General features: G+C 42.2%; 1 protein-coding gene across 3 annotated transcripts; it reads right to left on the reverse strand.

The window, feature by feature from the left end:
• Positions 1 to 5,091: 5,091 nt before the first annotated feature.
• On the reverse strand, positions 5,092 to 22,226 carry LOC128135118 (granulocyte-macrophage colony-stimulating factor receptor subunit alpha-like). Of its 3 annotated transcripts, none has more exons than XM_052773675.1 (10): positions 22,137 to 22,226; positions 17,550 to 17,647; positions 14,457 to 14,586; positions 14,189 to 14,364; positions 12,685 to 12,824; positions 9,025 to 9,063; positions 7,912 to 8,041; positions 7,378 to 7,474; positions 7,158 to 7,239; positions 5,092 to 5,477 (listed from the first exon to the last, which is right to left on the reverse strand). In XM_052773675.1, the coding sequence occupies exons 2-10, from the start codon at positions 17,644 to 17,646 to the stop codon at positions 5,403 to 5,405; spliced, it is 966 nt and encodes a 321-aa protein (XP_052629635.1). In that variant the 5' UTR covers position 17,647; positions 22,137 to 22,226; the 3' UTR covers positions 5,092 to 5,402. The 3 variants fall into 3 exon arrangements, with proteins under 3 accessions (XP_052629635.1, XP_052629634.1, XP_052629636.1); XM_052773674.1 differs by lacking the exon at positions 22,137 to 22,226 and adding an exon at positions 18,418 to 18,537; XM_052773676.1 differs by lacking the exons at positions 5,092 to 5,477; positions 7,158 to 7,239; positions 22,137 to 22,226 and adding an exon at positions 18,418 to 18,537 and having other exon boundaries at positions 7,377 to 7,474; positions 7,814 to 8,041.
• Between the last annotated feature and the right edge of the window lie 485 nt (positions 22,227 to 22,711).

A 22,711-nucleotide genomic window follows, 5' to 3' on the forward strand; every position in this document is an offset into this window, starting at 1 on the left:
ACTCCAGCCTGGACTAATTCAGCAGGGCTCTGTGTGCACCAAGAGGAGCAGCCACCCTTCCCCTCTTCTTGGGGTCTGGCTGCCTGTGCTCCCTGAGTGGGTGCTGTGGATGGGCCCTGGTCAGGGAGGGCACGACCCTGCTGGCCCCATGGCTGCCCTCAGGTCCTGGGCAAGCCCAGGACCCTGACTTTCCTGGGGATCAGCTTCTTTTGGGACATATGAAATCTCTTGTGCTCCCGTTGAAACGGCCCCCACCTTCTCCTGGGAGCAGTCATCTCAACAGCTTGTGAACTGCCACAGTCTGCAGCCTGGTGTTTATGATAAGCCAGCAATGATTTCGGTTTTGTTTAATATACGGTTCTGTGTTTTATTCTAGTTCAGTACTGGCAATGTGAGCGGCTGAGACTACCCCTAGAGTAGTCAGGGGTGGGCAGAGACCTCTCCAGTTCTCCCAAGGCAGCCCCTTCCAGCACCAGTGCTCTTGGTCCACAGGTGTAGAGTGGTCTGCTGGGATCTCTTGCAAGGTGGTGTTCCATGCTGATGTAGATGTTGCTAGCCAATTTATGAATAGCTTGTCATAAATGAAAGACAGAACATTCACTCTACATGGTCTGAAAAATCTGTTAATAACAATGTCTCGGTTTAGCATTAACATTTGCAGCATGAGGAGGAGGTCTGACAAAAACACCAGGCTAACAAAAGCTTCAGAATTGTTATCAACCTTTCATAAGAAAGCAGTAGATGGAACAATTGTGTTCATACCCTTCTAGAAGTTGCCAAATGTTGTTATGTACCTGTTTTGTAACAGACTAACAAGGGCTGCTGTAATGCACAGTTCTGGGAAATGCACAGCACAAGTTTTCAAAACACTGGTTTTGAAAAAGTTATTTTAAAATAATGTCATATTTTTTACCTTCTCCTCTTCCAGACAATGTAAATTCAAGTGAGTAGTGGATGATTTCAAGGTTCCTTTTGGACTATTCCTTCAACCTGTCCGGGTCCCTCTGCATGGCAGCCCTCTTCCTGACCAAATCAGCTGGTGACCCCAATTTGGTGTCATCTGCAAACATGATGACAATGCACTCCATCATCTTCTCCAGGTCATTGACAAAAACATTAAACCAGATAGGTCCCAGGATAGACCCCTGTGGTACCCCACTTGTCACACCCTTGGTAAAATCTTACTGACTGTTCCCAGTGACCACCTTCTCCTTAATGTGCTCCAAGAGGACTCACGCCATGAGTTTTCAAGGTTGATAGGTCTGCAGTTTTCTGGGTTGAACTTTTGGCCTTTTTTTGAACAGGGGTGTAACATCTTTCCTCAATAAGTTGAAGCATGTTATCACTTTCCAGGAGAAAACAGGAAGCAAATGAGGAGTTTGTTTAGAATCTATTTAACGAGACCATAATGCCATCTCCTGAGTGTCTCGATATTGTCTTTATTGCACTTTCCTATTCCCTTCCCTACAGAGAGCCAATGAACGGTTCATAGCACATGGCTAGGTTTTGGTGGATTAGAGCCAAACTCTGCTTCACTCTGGCAATTTTGCCCGAGAGAAAAGATACCGTGAAAGGTTGTATGAACTAGTATAGTCTAGTAAAACCCCATCACTCTTTTAGCAAGTGATTGTGAGCATTTCAACTCTGGCCACTGCTGCATACTGAGAGAAATACAAAGAAGGTTTTCATGCATGTCCAGCATGTACTCGGCCTCATTAAGAAATTGGCCTTGTTGTTCTGATCTGCTGCAAAAAGATTCCCAGGCGAGTCTTTGACCAAAAGGCAATCATTAACTTTGTCAAAGGCAGTAGGTGTGCCAAGAGCTGTTTGCATCCAGCTACAGGAGAAGCTGGACAGTGTGGGGGATCGCCCCTGGTTGCACTGGTAACTGGAAGGCTCCCCAGCGCTGGAATGTGTCCCAGAACAACTGTTCCTAGCACTGATTTGGCCAGTATTTGCAAGCAATGTCCTGAACAACTCCTGGACATAGTCCAGCGGTTAGCTCAGGTCAGGGCTAATTTCTAAGGGCAGTTTGCATGTGTCCACCTTATTTAAAGGTTTAATAAAATGTATCTATCTGGGCTCTTACATGGCAATTGGCCTCAGTGCAAGAAAGTAGTGCTGGAAGTATTTATTCTAATAATCGAATGTCTAGTATCATTATAAAACTAGTTTAATAATCAAATAGCTATGTTCAAATGTCTAGTCTAGAAATCTCAGCCTTTGAGTCTCAAAGTGAAAACCAAAATTGTACCAAAGCATAAGCATGATGTGTCAGTGATTCCTCACCCAACTACGAAAAACATTGTGAGACCCCCAAAACCTGAATCTCAGAGACCAAAAGGAGCAGCAAGATATATGAGTTATCAAAATTAGTGGGGCTACTCAGAGGATAAAGTTCTTTTTCTTGTGAATGAAAGTGCTCAAAGGCTAATACTGTTAAGGGAGGAAATCACTGAGCATTTTCTGTTTGAGTCTTAAGACCACCTTAGGAGCCATGGTGAGCTTCCAGCATTATATCCTCACATAGGAACAAGTAGATGGTTCACCGACCAACCATCCAAACTGGGGAGTCAGATGACAACTCTTTTGGCATAACTCCAAATCAAGGCTGAGCCTTGCATGGAATTAGGCTTTAACCAAAAAAGGAAGTTTTGTCTGTGCCCTGCTATTACCTGCTCAAATTCTGACTCCTCTGCTGGAATATGCTTCTTTCCCAAAGGAGCCCAGAAATCAAATTATACCAGTAAAATTGTTACTGTGCTCCTGATCTTTGTCAAGGGTATCAGGAGACACCCCAGGAGATAAGGGTATTTGCCTCTTGTCTTCTGTGCTGACCTCATGGTCTCTACTGACCACTTAGTTCTTACAAGGGCTTACATTGTCTGCCTGTTGCTATACTTCATAAGGGATGCAGAAATTATTTTTTTGCCAAGTACCAATAATACTTTCATTCTGTGGAAATGTTACCTAATATTCTTTCCTTCTCAAAGCTTTCATGTGTGGAGCCACTATGGCAGTACATGATAAATAAATGGCTATGCCCACTCCAGTATCTTCCCACAAAGTTAGATCAAACATTAAAATGTATTCTTTGGGTCCCATTCATAATACAAACAGATCAAATAGTAGGGTTTTTTGCCTCTTTAAAAAGAAAAATCTCTTTGATCCTGGCTTAACAAAGTAAAAGGGTGAGGGAGGCTGCACAAAATAAGAAGGCATCCGTCAAAAAGTTGGAGCCCTTGCCACAGAAGGAAAACAGGAAAGTGTGTGAATTCTGACAGGATAAATACAAGAGTACAGTAATTCAGGCCAAAAACATTTTTTATGGAACAACCTGTAAAAGGAATAAAAGAAATCTAATAATAAATAATTTCCCAAAAAGGAATCTTATCAGGAACCACTGAGCAAATAGATGATTGAGGTATATTAAAAGATTTGTTAAAGGAAGTAAAGTGACAACGGAAAGTATCAGTGAGTATTTGGTACAAATGCCCTCAAGGTTGTTATGCTGGGACTTTTCTTCAAGAGGAATGCGAGGGAAGATCATGCTCAAAATGAAGTGCCAAAGGGGTTAGAGAAAAAAAATGAGCATTTCATTGTTAGACCAGGAGAAACATCTAAGCTGTCCTGAGATAAGAGGAGGAGGACTCTCGCATGGATAAATAGTTACAGGTAGTTTGGGATAATAGAAACCAAACATGACTGTAAGGAGGTTCAATAGCCTGATTATAGTGAGTGACTGAATGATAAACTGGCAGATGAAATGCCAGTTTCATGTATAATGTACAAAAATGTAAAGTTGCACACATGATGAAGAAAAATTCTAACATGCTGAAGTGCTGGATTGGCTGGCTGGACATTTTACTCTGATACAGTATGGCCTTTATGCCCCTGTATATTGCTGTTGCTATATGATAAATTCCCAAACATTTTTCTGTTTGGTCTAAAAATGCTTGACTTGGGAGGTTCAAAATACTTTCCAAATACATTTGTCTGCATCATCTGAGCATGACAGAACTCTACCTGTGCTCTGCAACAGGGAAGGCACCACCAGCAGGACAGAATCTCTTCTGAAACCCCTTACGCTGATAAATTGCATGAGCAGGTAGGGATCCAGCAAAGCAAGAGTGTAAAGAAACCCAGCAACTTAGCACTGGAAAGAGTAACCACTTGCGAGTTAATAAAACTATTAGCAGAACCTGGCCCAGTGTTATTAGGAAAAGAGGAGAAAATTGAGAGCTGAAATTATAACAGTTTTCTAAAGCTTACTTAGAGTGGCTGCAATGGTCAGCTAAATCTAACATTTAGTGGGGAAATCTCTCAAGCCTGCCATATTTAGATACTACTGCTCTCAGCAGAGAAAACAGGCAATAGGGCTTTTGCAGTACTCTACCCAACAACACTAAAGCACAGCCTTTCCTGCAGAACACAATCTCAAATTTGAAATAGGGCAAAGTATGCCTCCCAGGCTTCTAGGAAGACAGCTTAACAAAGCCTACATCAGGAACAATATTCCAGAAGATATCCCCATTCACATCTCTTTAGAAGGCCTACCCTCCAGTATATCAGGCAGTGTCCCCAGTTTGCTGTCATCCACAGTCTTGCTAAGGCTGCGTTTCATCCCATTGTCCAAGTCACTGTTAGCAGTAAACACTAGCATGCACTCAAAATTTTAAAAAACTAAGAAGCTAAAGAGGAATGAAAGTAGTAAAAAGGCAAGTGAGCAGTAAGAACAAGAAGAGCTAGGTACTTACAGAAGTAAATTCTGGGCTGATATCGAGTTTATGATGGCTGATCTCTTAACTTGTGACACAATTAGGCTCTAGGATTAGTTAGGGTTGTAGACATACTCCTGTCCTTTGAGAGTCCTGTTCATTACGGGCCACCACTCAATGTGTCAGCCTGTTTTCAATCCCATTCTCAATTTTTTAGTTGCCAGTGAATACTGTAAGAGATCTGAGGAGACTTCAGGTATGAACAGGCCCATTCTTGACAGTCGAACAATGGCATTCAGGCACCAGAAATTTTTTGTAAAAAATTTTATTAATCTCAAGAAATTCATTCTTATTACTTTCAGTATGAGACAAATCCATGCTTTTTCCTTAAAAAAAATTAAAAAGTAACTAAAACTTCTTGACTGAAATATTTCAATTATATTATTAAAATCTAAGATATTCAATAAGAACAAGTTACCCAAACAGTTAAAATCAGCCAAAATTAAGAGCAAATACAATGGCATTTCAAAAAATTACAAGTATCATTTTCTTTTGGCTGCACTGTTGTTTTTGTAAAGAAAAGGAAGAAAGTGAAAAAGGCCTCTCTATTATTCCAGATTTCCACAGGAATATGCATCTGCCTGAGATAAGAAATGCACTTTCACATTCCTCAGTTTTTCTTGGTTATTTCACTACATCAGTAATTAATATTATCTCTTCATTTTCAGATGTTATTGACTGAATTTTGCTCTCCATCAGCTGAAAGGAAAATAAAAACTTCCATTAGTTTTATACATAAGGATAGGTTAGCCTCTAGTTATGCACAATTTGGAGAGTATTTCAAATTTTGTTGCATATTTTACAGAAATATTTCACTTCTTTGTTTCTTAGCTGATAAGTTTTCCTTAGCTGGCCATAACAATGAAATTTCAGCAACTTTGTAGTGCTGACACATGATTTTTGACTGGCCCAGAGGTGGGCAGGGAGAACGTGTGCTTTTCTCCAACATACCGTCCAGATTACCACGAACCTTCTCAAACAAATTAATACAAAAAGATTAACTTTGCTAAGGTGTGAAAGTAGATGAGTACACATTGGCCTGAAGTTTAGCTAATTGAACAGACCATGAGAAACTACTGGACATAACATGAGAAATTGCTGGACAAGAAACGGGCGCAAGTAAGCTGCTGGTTGGTATTCTGATCTGACCACCTCAATCTGTGCCTGTCCTGATTTCAACTGGGATAGAGTTTATTCTGTGTTTTTGAGTTTGGTATGAGAAGAATGTTGATAACACGCTGATGTTTTCAGTTGTTGCCCAGTAGTGTTTATACCAAGTCAAGGATTTTTCAGCTTCGGATGCCCAGCCAGCAAGAAGGCTGGAGGGGCACGAGAAGTTGGGAGGGGACACAGCCAGGACAGCTGACCCAAACTGGCCAAAGGGGTATTCCAGACCATGTGATGTCATGCCCAGTATATAAACTGGGGAGAGTGGGAGTGGGGGTGATCGCCACTGGGGGACTAACTGGGTGTCGGTCAGCGGGTGGTGAGCAACTGCATTATGCATCACTTGTATATTCTGATCCTTTTATTATTACTGCTGTCATTTTATTAGTGTTATCGTTATTATTTTTTTCCTTTCTGTTCTATTAAACTGTTCTTATCTCAGTCCACAAGTTTTATTTTGTTTCCTGATTCTCTCCCCAGTCCCACTGGGTGGGGGGAAGTGAGTGAGCGGCTGCGTGGTGCTTAGTTGCTGGCTGGGGTTAAACCACAATGATAATACATTATGAAATCCTATCTTGCTTTCTATCCTGTCTAACTTGGTAGCAAACTTCATTGAAGCTGGACTAGTGGCTGAGTAGAAGACCTGCACCCGGAGAGACCTAAAGTGTGAGCTGGTGACCTGGTGGGGGGGACCCACAGTCTGGACACAGAGATCAGATGTGAGGAACTTGTGAATTTATGGTTATTGTGAATGCAGAGAGTGAGGGTGTATGCGTGTCTCACTGGCAAACTCCAGCCCTGCTCAGACAGAGAGGAGCAGCAGGACTGGGCTGTCTGTGACCCTATTTATATGACTGCTGTTGGTGTTGACGTAGTGCCAGCAAAAGTACCTGTGCTGGTCTTTGTGGCTGGCTGCATTAGTGTCCTCTGTGTGCGAGTGCCTCGTGTTGGGAAAACGCACAGCCTTTGCTGCTGTCTGGACCTACCAGTGGGAGCATCGCCCTGTTAAATGGGAGAAACACCCCCCTGTGTCTGGAAGAGCACTGCATTTGATTTCCCTTAACAAACTTGCCTGCTGATTTTCTCTTGTAATTCCTCAAAATATGACAAAGAGTTATCCTCTGTGTTAAGCTCCTTGTCATTTAAAAAATACCCACAATAGACCCTTGTATGTATTTCATGCATTTAATATAAAATAGAAAGAGAACATACCTCTGGTTTTGTATCAGGCAGTCCACGAAATACTTGTGTTGGCTCTGGGATTTGTGGAAATGCTGCTTTCCAACAGCCAGTCCTGGAGATCAAAAGGGATGAAATAGAAAAGTGTGAGTGAAAAGGTTTTATCTGTACTAGAGAGACACCTCTACCTTATTTGTGTAAGAACTGCAGATGTTTCATACACCCACACAAAATAAACACGTAAGTTGTTTACCTTTTGCAGAACAAAATTGTGACGATTACCACTAAGAATGTCGCAACAGCTACCACAAGTAAAATCCATACTGAAGAAGAAATAATTTCTTCATTTCCTGAAAGAGAAACAGTCATAAATTATTATTGTTAATGAAGAGGAACAGATGCACAGCTGTGTCAGACATCTACTCTGGTGACTGACTGGTGAATGACAGTCTGAAAGTTTTCACTTGGTATAAAAAATCAGTTCTTTAATTTAACACCTTAGCAGTAATGTCTGCTGGGAGGGATTAACATTGAGCCTGTTTGTCCATCCCTTGTAGTAAGCAGGTACGCACTTCAGCTGCAAATATATAACTTTTTATATTTATTTCCAATATTAGAGCATTAAGAGATTTATTAAGTCTCTTCCTCCTCTTCTCTGTAGCATGCAGTGAAACAAAATATTTGCCAACCCTTTATAGATCTTTGTGTCCTTAGGTGCGCAGCAATGTGTGAGGTAGACAGGACACCGCTGGGGGAAGAGTAGCCCAAGGCATGGATTTGTTTTTACCAAACTCAACTGGTGCACTCCACTCTCCCCAGGCTGGGCTCACGAAGCAGGTGCTGCCAGCAGCTCTCATTTTCAAGAGGTACTTCTTTCTTGTATTGGATCTTTGAAATGTGTGACTATTTGCCCATTCCTAAAAACAAAGCAAAACTGAGATGTTTTTCTTTGTTACATACCTAGGTGTTGAAAACGTGGAAGTTCCTTTTACCAGTGAAACTTATACAAGGCTAGGACAACATTGCTTGTTAAAGTAGACTGCTGTTACAAGGCAAAAAACCCCCATATGCATGTTTATTATGTATATAATATGTACATATCTGTGTATCTCCTTTAAAAAATAACCTGTCACTCAATAAACTTTTTGTTTAGAAGCTATTACTCTTTTAAACTATATCCTGTAATTTCTTACAATGTAGTCTGACCTATTGTTAACTTCCCTTGGCACATTGACAGAGGCAATAAAATAGAACTGTCTCACTTTGAGTAATTTGAGGAATAAACTGTTTGCATGCACCTCACCTTCCTCATTCTTTGCATTATGACTTTTCAGGAAAAGCATAACTTTTCCAGCCAAACCTGTAAAATAAGTAGAAGACTGCAGTACTTAGTGTTACTAGAATTTACTGAAACTCTCTTGCTCTTGGAGACTTTCAGGGTAGAGGTGGGATGTGCAAGCTGCACTGGTTAGAAGGAGGTGCAGCATACCTGGAGGACAGCCTCTATCCCAAAGGGCTTTAGTGGTCTTTGTTTTTCATAAACAAAATTAAATTCCTAGGAGGTGTTTTCTCTGTGTCTCTTTTCTCTGCTGTCACTGATGTGTAACTTCAAATTCTGTTCCAAATATTTGAGGGGGAGAATGGACAAATAATGTAAAATGGAAGGATTTTCAAAATACTTACAGGATAGTAATATAGTTCTGCCCCTGAATGTATAATAAATTACATATGTCATGATGATTTAGCAGTTTAACACATTAATGAAATTTATAAATAAGGATCCCATAAAGCATAGGACATTGAACACATACTGATTTAAAGGCATTTGCATATTATTCACTTTTTACAAATGACTATGAAACTAACATATATTGCTGATTAGTAGAACAAGCAGACTTACTTGTATAGAAGTATATTTGGTTTTCCCCTCAGGATTATCCTGTAAATTGAGAAAAAAACCCCTTCATTTTTATGATTGCTTGTTTTGTGTTTAAATAATAAGTATTTTTTATCTACTGTCCCCCTTTTCTGCATTACTCTTTCTTATCTATTTGACAGTTTGTTCAGAAGAACTAGTAATTTATCTAACATCTATTGTCTAATATATAATTCATCTACAATGCCAAGTTTATTTAGTAACTAATTCTTCTATGGAAAAGTATTTATTTTCCTTACCACTAGAGTTGAGAAATAAATTTTATTTCATATTGGTGATTAAATTGCAACGCAAGCAAACCAGACCTGAATGAAAACTGTAACTTTATTCTTATACCCACCAGGAAAAAAAAAGATAAAAATCTGTGAAATAAACTTTTTAGTTTACCTCTAGTGTTTATATTTTACAATAGATGTCACTATTTTTAATTGCAAATACTATATAAATATTGTTTCCTTTTCCCTCAGATGAAAATATTCAGGACTGACATGGATTCACAGATATTTTAGGCTGCCATCCAACTACATTTTTGATAGACAGAATAAAATTCACTCATCTCTTCTGAATAGCCATAACGACTACCATGTAATGTAGTGACCACACACAGCTAATGACTGCAGACTGTATCATCTCCATTAGCCTGCCAGTTATGTATTTTTAAAATTATTTTGCATTCTGTAATATCCATTTTAAACCAAAATGAAATTAATCCAAACTTGTTTCATCAAACAACTGCATGCATGCTGATGTGGCACCTGAACATGAGTTTGCAAGGCATGCTGCTATACGGGACAGCTTCTAGAATCTATAAACCAGCTAGCTTAAGCACAGAGATCAATCTAGGAGAAAGTGCAACAATATAGGTTCCCTTTTTTTGCGTTTATACTAAAATAATATATAAGAAATGAAAACAATGAGGTCATAGAAGACTTCAGAAAGTAGAGTTCCAGAAGGACGGCTGGTCTTTTGCATATTTTGGAAGAAAAGATGTATGAAAGGGCACTGCGTTTAAAAAAAATGAAGGGGAAAATGGGTATGATATTTAAAAGAGAGACTCCCTCCTGCAGGGGATGGCGGCACTAGCCTGCTGGCCTGACCTGATGGAGGTCTGTTGCTTGCCAGGGGCCAGGATCCAGGGTGCTGCGGAAGGACCGCCAGACTTGTCTGGCTATCGAACTATTACCCCTTCCTGCTCTTCTGTGTGGGCACCAGTGATATGGCCAGGGGTAGGCTGGATGGTTTCATGTGTTTGCAGAGCACTGGGGAGATGGTGAAGGGCAGGAAGCCCAGATGGTGTCTCCTCAGACCTTCCAGTGAGAGGGAAAGGCTTGAACAGAACTGGATTCATCCAGCAGGTCTGGAGTCTGGTGGCACAGGCAGGGCTTTAGCTTCTACCACCTTGGGACCCTTTTTGAGAAACAGGGGCTACTGAGCAGGCATAGCATGCATCTCACCAAGTGGGGCGAGAGTGTCCTTGCAAACAGTCGTCCTTGGGCTCTACGTAAAGGAGTAGTTTGAATACATAGAGCTCTGTCTTGGGACAAATGATGAACCAGTAAGAGAGTTTGTGAGTAGGCATCAGAGGACAGACCAACACAGGTGGCAATGTAGTAGGTGTTTGTTCCAGATCTACTGATCAAGAAAAGGAAGCAGATGAGCCCTTTTCAGTCAGCTTGAGAAACGCTCACAGCCACAGGCCTTGGTACTCGAGGAAAACTGCCCTGGAGGGCAAAAAGTTGTTGGCTGATCTACAAGGACAGCCTCCTCAGAGCACAAGAATGGTCCATTCCGGTGTGCAGAAAACCGAGCAAGTGTGCCAGGTGAGCATGGCAGGACATGAAGCTTGAATGGGAGCTCAGAGACAAAAAGGAAGTATGCAGAATGTAGAAGAAGGGATTTGGGAGGAATCCAAAGACATCATCTGCACGTGCAGGAATGGAGTCAGGAAAGCCAAAGCTCGGCTGGAGTTGAGACCAGTGAGGGAGGTGAACACAAGAAAGGTTTTTATGAGTGCACTGGCAGCAAAAGTGAGATTAAGGAGAATGTAGGCCTGTTGCTCACTGAGTTGGCGGAAACTAATGACAAGGGCCATGGGAAAGGCTGAGGTATTTGGTGCCTTTTTAGCTCCATTTTCACTGGCAAGGTTTGCCTTCAGGTTTCCCAGATATCCTGATCTATAAAGCCTTAACTTAAAACGTAGCTGAAGAAGAAACCAAGAGTCTCAGCAAATTCAGTTTATCAGTGTCAGACATGCAAAAATGGGATTGAAATTATGTTACTCATGGAGTTACCCTTTTTTTGTTTGCTCCCAAGGCAAGTAATTTCCGATTGTGAAAATTAAGTTTAAAGGCTGACCGTAATACAATATATGTTGTTCACAGTGTATTAGTAAAACCATACAAGTTTATACCTGGCAGTAGTAAAGCAATAAATTTTGCAATACAGTAACTGCTGGATCTTGACATAATTAGTAACATGAAAACTGCTAATGACTATTAAAAAAATGCTAGGCAATTCAGACTACGTGTGAATTGAATATTCTTTATAAACCGAATATTAGGCATATTAAAAGATGTTAAGAAGTATGTATTGCTTTACTGCAATGTACTTTTATTCCAACGTCACACAGATTTTTCTGCAAGCTTTCTTTGCTGCAACGGCCAAGGGATTCGGAGAAGTATTTCAGTTTCACAGCGGTTAGTTGGGCTTGCAAGAAAACTCATCTATGAAATAGCAAGCCTGACCCAGGCTAAGAAGTTCCAAATAGCAGAAATCTAGGGAATGCCTTCCATCAGCCACTAAGTGGCCAAATCTGGTTGCGGTACAGGCAGGTTTTTCCTTTGTAGTCACTGCCTGCCACCCTGTGGTCATGTGACGCAATTCTGCCACAGCTACAGTGGTTTGGGTCTACTTTTGCAACAGAACACAGCAATCTCAGTCCTTCCTTATTGCTGCAAAAAGACTCGTAAAGCCAAGGTCTGAATTTGACCTTCAGTAGCTTAAATCATTCCCTCAGTAACCTGTGCTTATCCACACTGCCTCTCTGTTTTCTCTCACATTTATTTTCCTTTTATTTAACATTATACAGCTTCAACTTTTGGACCAACTGGTATGTTGCTTATATATATCTGGATAAGCTATTTACATTTCATATGTAGAGAAATTTCATTCACCTCCATCAACTCATATTTGTTAAGTGGAAGCACATTTCTCTAGTCAGCCCAGCTCTGCCCTTTCACAGAGATGCAGTCACCACTGGAAGGACTCCAGTCCAGGACGGCTCCAACAGGTCTTAGTGAAAGAAGTGCCTTTTCTGAGTTTTGGCACAGCCAGAGCTGTGATATGTTCAAGTCTTGATTAACCATCCTTCTCCTCTTAGTCCCACACAGTCACAGTCATCCAGTGTATTTCCAGCAATATCTCACTCAGGGAACAGGGATTTAAAAAAAATGGGGCAGTATGGCATAACATGGTGCTGAAAGGCAAAACCACAAAGGAGTACAGTGCTACGTATGAGGAAGGCTACACCATACAAGAGAGACTGATTTTTCTTTTCACCCATATGTACTGCTAAATGCAAACATACGTATTAATGGTAGAGGTAGATAAAGAAATTCCTCTTACCTTATACTTTATGTTGATTTCATATTTAAAACAGCTGTCTTTGTTAGAATGACTTATTTGGGGTTGTTGCCATTGAATTATGCAATAATTTTTAATTTCATCACAGTTGACAGTGATATTTGATGGAGGCATGAGCTTTTCTGAAATGATATATCCAAGAATTCAAATAATTAAAATCTCTTGATCTCTTTTTACTTTGATAAAAGAGTGCAATTGCAAGCAACACCTCTATGAAGAAAGATAATAATTTGTATCTATTTTTCTTAGGAACTCTGTTAGAAATAATTGAAAGACAGAAGTTCTTTAAATCTTGTCCCCAGTATCAGAAAAAACAGGGACTAAGGCGGGGAACATTACTTAGGAGCATACAAAGATACAAGCCCCCTCTGTTTACTTTTCCAGGTGAATAAGGTAGAGTCCTGTCTTCTTTTTATAAGGACGTTTTTTACTGCAGAAGGACGAGCTGATGCTAACCCTAATGTAAGAAAGCCAAAGGTCACGTCTTTCTTCAAGCCTCCTCACACAATGCTGCTGTGACATGAAGGTGTTGCTTGCTTGGTGTTGTGAACTATGCAGTTTATCCCCCCCTCTCCTTCTAAAAAATTAGCCATACAAATTTAAGAAAGACACTTCAGTTTTAAGAATCTAGCCAACTTCTTCATATATCTCCCCTAATTTCACAGATATGAGAAAAAATGTGAGGACTTTTATATTTTGATCATCGCTGAGGACTTGATTATTGTAACAACGAAAGACAGCCACTCATGACAGAAAGGGTGCTAAAAGGCTGATAGAGGAAAGCTTAGTTTCAGCTAGACTACAACTTTACATCAATCTTTAGAGACAGGCCTGGGCTATTTGTGATGGGCTATTTGGTCAAAGAACAGTTGTCTTTCATCTGCCATGAGTGATATTACAGCTTAATTCCTTCTCCTTATAGATGAAGCCTCGTTTGTCCATTTTTTGGAGGCAATACCAAAAACAGCGGGACTTTGCCAAAAAGACTTTGCCACAGTAAAAGTAATTGCACAGGATGCTTCTCAGTAGAGTACCTCAGGGGTGCTTTTGTACACATACTGATGTCTTTAATCAAGGGTATGGTGTCAGTGTATGCCATCCCTACGGGCAATGAGAACCACAAACCAGTGCTCAGTCAACCTTCTCCTGAAAAAATCTCCTCTGTTGAAAGGTCTTTGGCCACCATTGAAAGGACAGCATGGGGAAGTACAATCATCTCTTAAAGTCCTTTGGACCTTGTTGGAGAAAAAACTGAAAACAGTAAGGGTAGATTGCTAATAAATCTGAGGCAGGCTGCAGCTGTGGAGCTTTCTTGCTAAATTTCCCTCATTGCTCTTTTGCTTGAGGAACAGGTTTTCTTGAAGAGGTCACAGTCTCTTACTTTCAGCTCTAGGTGAGACAGGGTACTTGCTTCCTTCTCAGGGATAAATGCTCTACTACCTGCATGCAATAATGAAAATAATGCAGAAAGAAATTATTTACTTACCAATTTTATACAGTTGAATGTACTCATCATAGAACTGGATCAGGCCATCTTTGCTAGACCCGTTCACCAGGAAGTAAGCTTTTTCAGGCTCTATCCTCACATTTTGGAACATACATCCTGTGTTTCTACCATTTTCATCTTTAATGTAACGCTCACATTCCATCACTTCACCAGGTCTGTATATAGCAAGATATTTTAGTTAAACGTGGGCAGTGTGATGTGTCGAATGAGAATCCAGACTTCCCTGGACTCAGGTGGACCTACTTACAGCGGGTTCTGCCAGTAGAGAAAATATTGGGTATCTCCTGGAGCATCCCTGCCTGGCTGCCAAGTGCAGTTCATGAGGGAGATGTTATAAATCACACAGGAGAAGTTTTCAATGGCTGACCCGTTCATGCCTGCAAACACAGGAATATCCGTGATGAGGAAAAATTGTGTGAGTGCTCCAAGCTGGAGGATCTTGGCACATGCTGAGATATGTTAGACACCTGCAACTCCAGCTGGTTATTGCTTCGGTTAGGAATGACTTGCTTCAATTTAGGTAGTTACACTGGAAGAGGTTTGCACTGACAGATTCAATGAAGAGTTTGTCATGGATAAATCCTCCAAAGATATGATTATAGCTGCGTCTGATAGAATAAGTCTCAGGGGAGCCTACACTGCTCTAGTACACGCTGACACCTAAAGTGGCTACCCCTGTGATTTGAATTATTCCTATTCAAAAGGAGACACTGGTGCCACAATGCCACAAAGTGAAACATGTGCCTGTCATCCTTCAGTACCCTGCCGTAGCATTTCTATCTGAAGGACGCTCTTCAGCATCCTGTCAAATGAATGGAGAGAATGAGGAGCTTCCCTGTGGACTCAAAAGAGGGAAAGAAACCCAAGTGCAGAGCTGTGAAGCTTTTCAAGACTTCAGGGAGATGTATGTGTAAACTTGTGAGGTGTTTGTGCTCTGCAGCAATACCTTCTTCCACCTGAGATTAACATGAGGAATCTTCTCCTGATCACGAACATATCAATTTATTCCTTTACCCCCACCCCCAACAAAACCCAATAAGGAGACTAAGCATACCTTTTAAAAGGAAGGATGATTTATCCATCCTTTTATAAGGAATCAGCAAATACTTTGAGCTTGATGAGGCAGGAAGTAATACCATTTTGTATATGCCAACAACTCCATGTTGCTTAAATGAACAGATCTTGTACCTCATTCTCTTAACAGTCTCATATATATTACCCCTCTCATACAAAGAGTAAATTCTGTCAGACCTTTCATTATTGTGGATGGAACTCTGCAAATTGTAAAATGACTGCCTGGCGAAGGAGCTGGCTTGAGATTCATCTCCACTAACATTAGCTTTCTAAAAACTAGCACCTAATTTAGGCAAGTCATACAGGTGCCTTGTCTATGCAGTGGTGAAGGAAGACACAGACAGTGGCTTATAAGAGGTATGTATTTGACAGGTGGACTGTTAGATGGCTATGGAACTGGCTGGCTGGGTGCATCCAAAGCCTTACAGTTGCCAATGGCTCAGTGTCCAAGTGGAAACCAGTAACAAGTAGTGTCCCTCAAGGGTTTGTACTGGAACCAGTACTATTTGACATCTTCATTAATGACACAGAGACTGGGATTGAGTGCACCCTCAGTAAGTTTGCAGATGACACCAAGCTGAGTGGGGCGGTTGATTTGCTAGAAGGAAGGGATGCCGTCCAGAGGGACCTGGCCAGGCTTGAGCAGTGGGCCTGTGCAAACCTCGTGAAGTTCAATAAGGCCAAGTGTCAGGTCCTGCACCTGGGTTGAGGCAATCCCCAACATCGATACAGACTGGGGGCATGAATGGATTGAGAGCAGCCCTGCAGAGAAGAACTTGGGGATATTGGTGGGTGAAAAATCAGATATGAGCCGGCAATGTGCGCTTGCAGCCCAGAAAGCCAATCGTATCCTGGGCTGCATAAAAAGCAGCATGGCCAGCAGGTCACGGAAGGTGATTCTCCCCCTCTACTCCACTCTTGTGAGGTCCCATCTGGAGTACTGCGTCCAGGTCTGGGGTCCCCAGCACAAGAAAGACAAGGATCTGTCAGAGTGGGTCTAGAGGAGGGCCACAAGAATGATCAGAGGGCTGGAACCCCTCTCCTCTGAAGAAAGGCTGGGAGAGTTGGGGTTGTTCAGCCTGGAGAATAGAAGGCTCTGGGGAGACTCTGTTGTGGCTTTTCAATACATACAGGGAGATTATAAGAAAGATGGAGAGAGACTTTTTACCAGGGCCTTTAGTAACAGAACAGGGGGCAATGGTTTAAACTGAAAGAGTGTAGATTTAGACTGGACATAAGGAAGGAACTTTTTACAATGAGGGTGGTAGAATGCTGGAACTGGTTGCCCAGAGAAGCTGTGGATGATCTGCCCCTGGAAGTGTTCAAGGACAGGTTGAATGGGGTTTTGAGCAACCTGGTCTAGTGAAAGATGTCCCTGCTCATGGCAAGGAGGTTGAACTAGATGATATTTAAAAGTCGCCTTCCAACCCAAACCATTCTATGATTGTATGAACCTGCTTGGCCCTCAAGAGCCACTCCAGAAATATTGTGTCTTCACAGGCTTCTGTGTCACACCAGTCAGCCCTGAGCAAGCACATCACTGCACCTCCAAAGTCCCTGAATGCTTATGTCCTGTTTTTAGGTAAGTCAGTAAGGACCCATGTATCTAATTCAGTCTGTCCTTTGTACTTAAGAATTCTCATCCACACAGCATGAGATGCCTCTTACCAAAGTTCCTCTGAAACCAGGAAAAAAGGCAATCATCTTACATATCAGTCCCATCAAGGCCCTGACTCCAGAAGAGTCCTCTGATGGCAAGAATTTCACAAGAACAGCCAGAGAGGGCAAATACGCCTCAGTACCAAGATAGGTCTCAACAAAAACTAGAAAGGACTGCTAAAACACAGACTCTCTTCTTCCTACCAAGGATACTTTTTTCAGTTACTTAAGGATATGAAAGAAAAAGAAGAAAGTGTAATGATTTATCTCTGTTAAAACTTTACATGGCAAATTTACCAGTATAGTCTTGGTAAAATCTCCTGCAGTCACTGAACACCAGTCCTCAGTGAAATTCATGCTGCTCAGTCAACTCAGTTCCATTTTCCACTGACTCAGCATCAAATTTGTAATAGGTGAGTCTGGCATCTCCACTGCAAGTGTCACATAATAGGACCAGTAAGGTGAAAGACTGATTCCCAGAGTTTTGGGTGCAGAAGTTACTACCTAGCACATCTAAGACAGAAGGCAACTTAAGCACAACTACCTATAATGAGAAGCATGTAACATTCCACCTCGGAGGATCGCCCCATGGAAGTGTTCTACTCACAGTCTGTGCAGTGCCAGCCAACACACAACTGGGTGATCAGCAACATCCACTGGGTTATGAAGATGAGTGTAAGAGGAGCAGTCATCTCTGTCTTCATCCTTGGAGGCAGAGAACAGTGAAACTTGTTCAAGGTGAAAGATGCCATCGTGAACCACTCTCCCCTAAATTTATATAGTCTGACCTGCTCATATGCCTGCTGCTATACCATCTGACCAACTCTCAGTTCTGGTGGGAGGAAAGATTAGATAGACTTCTCAAGCAGTCAATGTTCAAATAAAGAGTAACAAAGTTTAAGAAGTCATCCCTTTCTGTAACAATTTGTGTGATGATTCGTAAAGCTTCTGATCTTGGGAGCACTGTGTAAACATTACATACATACATACTTTTGGTGACTGCTGTCTGAAGGTCTAGAGATTATTTTTCTATTTGCTATATACAAAAGTCAGAACGAATAGATGCGAAGCAGGTGGGCGAACAGCTGCAAACACAAAATATCAAAATGGGTCACAGCAATATCAATCATCTTGAGTTATTCAATGGTGAGTATGGCAAGTTTGATAAGAGTGTTAGTTCATGTACTTTCAAGGATGTTTTTGAGTATATGCTTAAAAGTGGATCTTGGAGAGGTGTCTAACTTCTACAAATTCAGTACCAAACCCAGTAAGAAAATAAAAATTGTGGCTAGGACATTTCTTAGCAGGCAGTAGGTACTTTATTTGCAAAAAACTTTATAAAACTTAGCTCCATGTATTCCTCTGACAGCTTTTTAGATTTTGTGTGGGACATCACCCCTCCAGCCCTGGACTTCCTAGAGTCTCTGTGAATACCTCAGCAAGCAAAACAGTCAGAAAGATAAAGATGGACCCACCTCCTATTTCAATATGTCTTTATCTTGTTTATCTTTCTGTCATAGTCTTCAGGCTCAGAGAAGATGGAGACTCGTATTTTAAATGGTTGTATAGCTATAAATAGGGCTGTCTGCCTTGCTGCTTGTGTTTTGGGGAACTGTAGTGCCATCGGAAGTGTTGCAAGATATGATGTTCATCACTTCCCTCCCAATTCTTGACAAATACGTTATTGCAGAACTCATGATTTCATGTAACGTGAACAAGCAGCTAGCTGGTTAAATTTTCCTTTCTGTTTTACAGAGCCCACTGGTGCTTGGGAATCCTGTGAGTGCATAAAAATCTTTTCTTTTACAGGTATTTAGCTCTAAATAATACTGAGTAGTACAAAGCGTCTCTCAATACAAACCACCCCTGGGGACTCGGGGGGCTCCCCACGGTGGGTCAGGGCAGGGCCTGGCAGCCAGGGCCCGTCCCACCCCCCCAGGAGCCGGGGGCACCGGGGCAGCCCCAGCCCCGGGCATCGCGCACCTCCGTGGGGACGGGGACGGGGACGGGCTGGGACATGGGGGGCCCGGCTCGGAGGGGCCCACGGCCGGGCCGGGCAGGGCTGGGGGGAGCCGGAGTGTTGCTGGGGCAGGGGCTGACGGCCCCTGACATGGGGTCCTGGGCCCTGGGCAGGGTGGGGGGAGCCCCGGGGGGCTGGGCAGGGATGGTCTATGGGGGCACTCAAGGAGATGACAATGCAAATTGTAAAAGTTCCTTAAGCCTGTGAAAAAAAGAGGATTTAAAGTCTTGGATAGAAAGTCTTCAGATAAGATATATCTTATCCCCCAGTTGCGATCAAGGTTTGTTCTCAGTCTATTTCTCCCAGTGTCAAAAAAACAAACCACAAGCCACTGCAAAAAAAGACAAGAAATTGGAAGTAGTAAGCATCTGACTACAAAAATCTACTCCAGGGCCTGCTGCTGAGTATTTACTCCCTTCTCAGGTCACAGCTGTACAATTTCTAAAGGAGAGGGTTATTATAAACAGTATAAAACATCAAAAGCTCCCTTATACCTTGAAAGGCTTTGCTTCACAGAATACAATGTAATTTATTTAATATGGATATTTATGATCCATGTAAAGTAATTTCTTTTCTTCACATGTTGAAATTGAAGTATCACTAGAAAACATGACATTTTTCAAACAGCAAGATATCAAGATATGTCAACATTTTCCTCTTAAAAAGAGGCAGATCTGTTCTGCGGGAGTTAAAAACTTGCAGGAGACAGAACTCTACATGTGCTTCTCTACCACTCCCATTTCTTGCCTATTATATTTGGAAAAAGTCAACTGCTGGCCAGCACCCTTCCAGGATGCTCCAGGATTCACCTTTATCAAAATCCCAAGATCATTTTTATCCTACTGCTTCTTTATTGACAAATGAAGTGATATAACCATATCAGCAGTAGTTCATATATCAGCTATTCATACATAACTAAGATAGTTATTTCCCAAAGAAAAAGCCAAAGATAGTGCAGTGCTGACTGTCTTTGAGGACAAAGAGAACTTACTTTCTAGAGACCCAGAAATGCCTAGACTTATGAGTATTTCTGCTTTCTAGATTCCTCTGAGTGTGAGATTGATGACTGATAAGCTGTAAGTGGACCGTCATTTTTCAGGTTCATTCTCTTACGTTGCTTGTAAACATGAATGATACCAAGTTGTCACTGAGACCAGCCAATACCCCAAAGTGGATATCTGACCTGCTTTCTTCTCTGCAATTCAAATAGTATGAAGGTAACAGCAACTTTTTGACTGCAAAAGTATTTTCTACAAAAATGAGAATTGAACCAGCTCCACTTCTGCTCACATGCAGTACTAGAAGCATAGAGCAAGGCATGAACAGAAAAACAATGTATTAAATGACATCCTATGGTTGCTTTCATGCATTTGATCATGTCTGTCAGTAACTCGGTATTGGCTGAGGAGATGAACAACTCACCTAGAGCAACCAGAACTTAAAAAAATCCAGTCATCCCTAGAAACAGTAATCATGAAAGAAACAACAGAGCCTGGCCTGGTCTTTTGTGGTTTCAGAGGGAAAGGTTTAAGGCAATGGTGGCTTTATAAGGACCAATTCATGGGAGTTCACTTTTTTCATATGCTAGGAGAGAATAAAAATGTGACAAAGTTTTTCTGAAGCATAGTTATGAAGCAAATAGTGGGAATGAGGAGCAAATAAGAGTAGGTGGATGTTCTAACAAAAAGCAGATTTAGACATAGAAGCAGCTCTTTTTGATAAGAATCACTATGACTACCCCTATCACATTAAAGGTGTCAACAGACAAAGCAACTGGAAGTTTAGACTTCAGGTCTATCTGAAAGATAGTCATTCAGAGGAAAAAGTAGCCCATTGTCAGAAGTTTCACTGTACTTCCAAATTAAAGACATTCCATACCTATCTATGTAGGTATTTTTCTGAACACTTACGGTGCTGTAAAGATGGAAGAAAGGACTTGTGATCACAAAGAATGGAAAAAACCCACACTTTATTGTGTCTTCATCTTTGGAAGAAAGCACTCAACTTTGTGGTGGTAACAGACTGGCTTTCATGGAGAAGGGAGGGTGGGAAGTGCCCAGGGTAATAAAATGAGAGCTGTAGGAAATGTCATGGAGAGTCAAATGGGGCTCTGGAAAACCAAGGAAGACAGAGTTTCCGTGCCTCTGTCTTTCCCTCTCCTTTCCCCCAGGCTTTCACCTCCCTTGGTCTCCATCCTCCAACAGGTCAGTTCCCAGAGCGTTAAGCAGTCTCCCACCCACTCCATCAGCAGACACATCCAAACCAGGAGTTCTGCTCACCCTCTGGCACCTCACACGGCAGGAACGGAGAAGGGAGGGAGTTGAGGTGAGCCATGCAGCCCAGAGATTGGGCTGCGGAGGAGGAAGGCTAGGATCAATTGCACCAAAAGTTGCATTTACTGATCCTGTACCACTTTAGGGATGGAGTTTAAGAGCAGCTGTTGCTGTGAGGTGGTTGTAGCTCCACAATCCTATGGAGATTTCTTGGCAGAAGCAGTTGGACCACAAGACTGCGCCCACTGATGGCTGTGGCAGGATTGCTGGGCAGTGTCTGTATCTAAGACACCCTTTCATTGCACTGTTTAGCATTGATACAGTGGCACATTGACTGCCCTGGGCTACCGTGTGCTTTTTCTGTGCCTAAATCTGGTCTTGGGAAGTGCTGTCAACTTCCAGCCTCTGAGTCATCCCAATTAGACATCTTGCAATGAGTGGACAAGGGCAAACACATCTGGCCAGTGTTGGGTTCTCTTTTTCCAGTTGAACTCTCAACTGGGTGGCTACCTGTGCACCCTAGACAAAGCTCCATGCTCCCACTCTGAAGATCTCCTGTGCCTGTAGAGCAGGCAGCAGAGGAGCAGTGTGCTCTCTGCTGCTCTCTCAGATTATGCACCTCTGTAACACAATGAGGAAGTCTGGGTTTTGAGGTTTTGGGGTTTCGGTACTTTTTGTTTTTAAAATGGAATATACTGCACCAGAACAATCCGAACAGCCCACAAAGGCAGTGGTGTTACCACAGACAAAGGACAAACTATCCTACCTGGGGGATTTCTTTGCTTGCCTATATTTGGGGCAAGTCCTCACGTAAGGCTTTCAAAAATGCAAACAAATCAAAAAAATCAAAAAAACCGCAAGCAAAGCTGGTGCTATTGATGGTGCTACCAAAGTCTGTTACCTTTCAGAGGTCAGAACACCAGTGTTGAGTGCTGTTGTGGTTTAAGCCCAGCTGGTAACAAAGCACCATGAAGCTGCTCGCTCAGTCCTCTCCCCTGGCCCTGGTAGGATGAGGAGAAAATATAAAGAAAAGGTCATGGGTCGAGACAAGGACAGGGAGGGATCACTCCCCACTTATGGTCATGGGCAAAAGACAGGCTCAGCTTGGGGAAGAAGCAAAATCGATTTAGTTTACTACCAATCAAATCAAAACAAGGATACTGAGAAGTAAAACCCAGATCTTAGAACACCTTCCCCCCATCCCTCCCTCCTGCCCGGCTCAGCCCCACTCCCGGTTCTTTCTCCCTCCTCCCCCCGGCAATGGGGGCTGGGGTCAGCTCGCCACACCTTGTCTCTGCTGCTCCTTCCTCCTCAGGGGGAGGAGGACTCCGCACTCGGGCCCTGCTCCGCCGTGGGGGGTCTCCCGCAGGAGACAGTCCTCCACCAACTTCTCCAACGTGAGTCCTTCCCACAGGCTACAGTTCTTCACGAGCTGCTCCAGCATGGGTCCCTCCCATGGGCTGCAGTCCTTCAGTC

This window comes from Harpia harpyja, chromosome 22, assembly GCF_026419915.1.
Source record: "Harpia harpyja isolate bHarHar1 chromosome 22, bHarHar1 primary haplotype, whole genome shotgun sequence".
NCBI lineage: Eukaryota > Metazoa > Chordata > Aves > Accipitriformes > Accipitridae > Harpia > Harpia harpyja.

Coding starts and splice junctions, on each gene's coding strand:
- LOC128135118 (XM_052773675.1), bottom strand. CDS start 17,646: ATGAAGACAGAGATGACTGCTCCTCTTACACTCATCTTCATAACCCAG. Junction 14,365..14,456: donor CTCTACTGGCAGAACCCGCT/GTAAGTAGGTCC, acceptor TGCTATATACAG/ACCTGGTGAAGTGATGGAAT. Junction 5,478..7,157: donor TGCCTGATACAAAACCAGAG/GTATGTTCTCTT, acceptor TTTTCCTTTCAG/CTGATGGAGAGCAAAATTCA.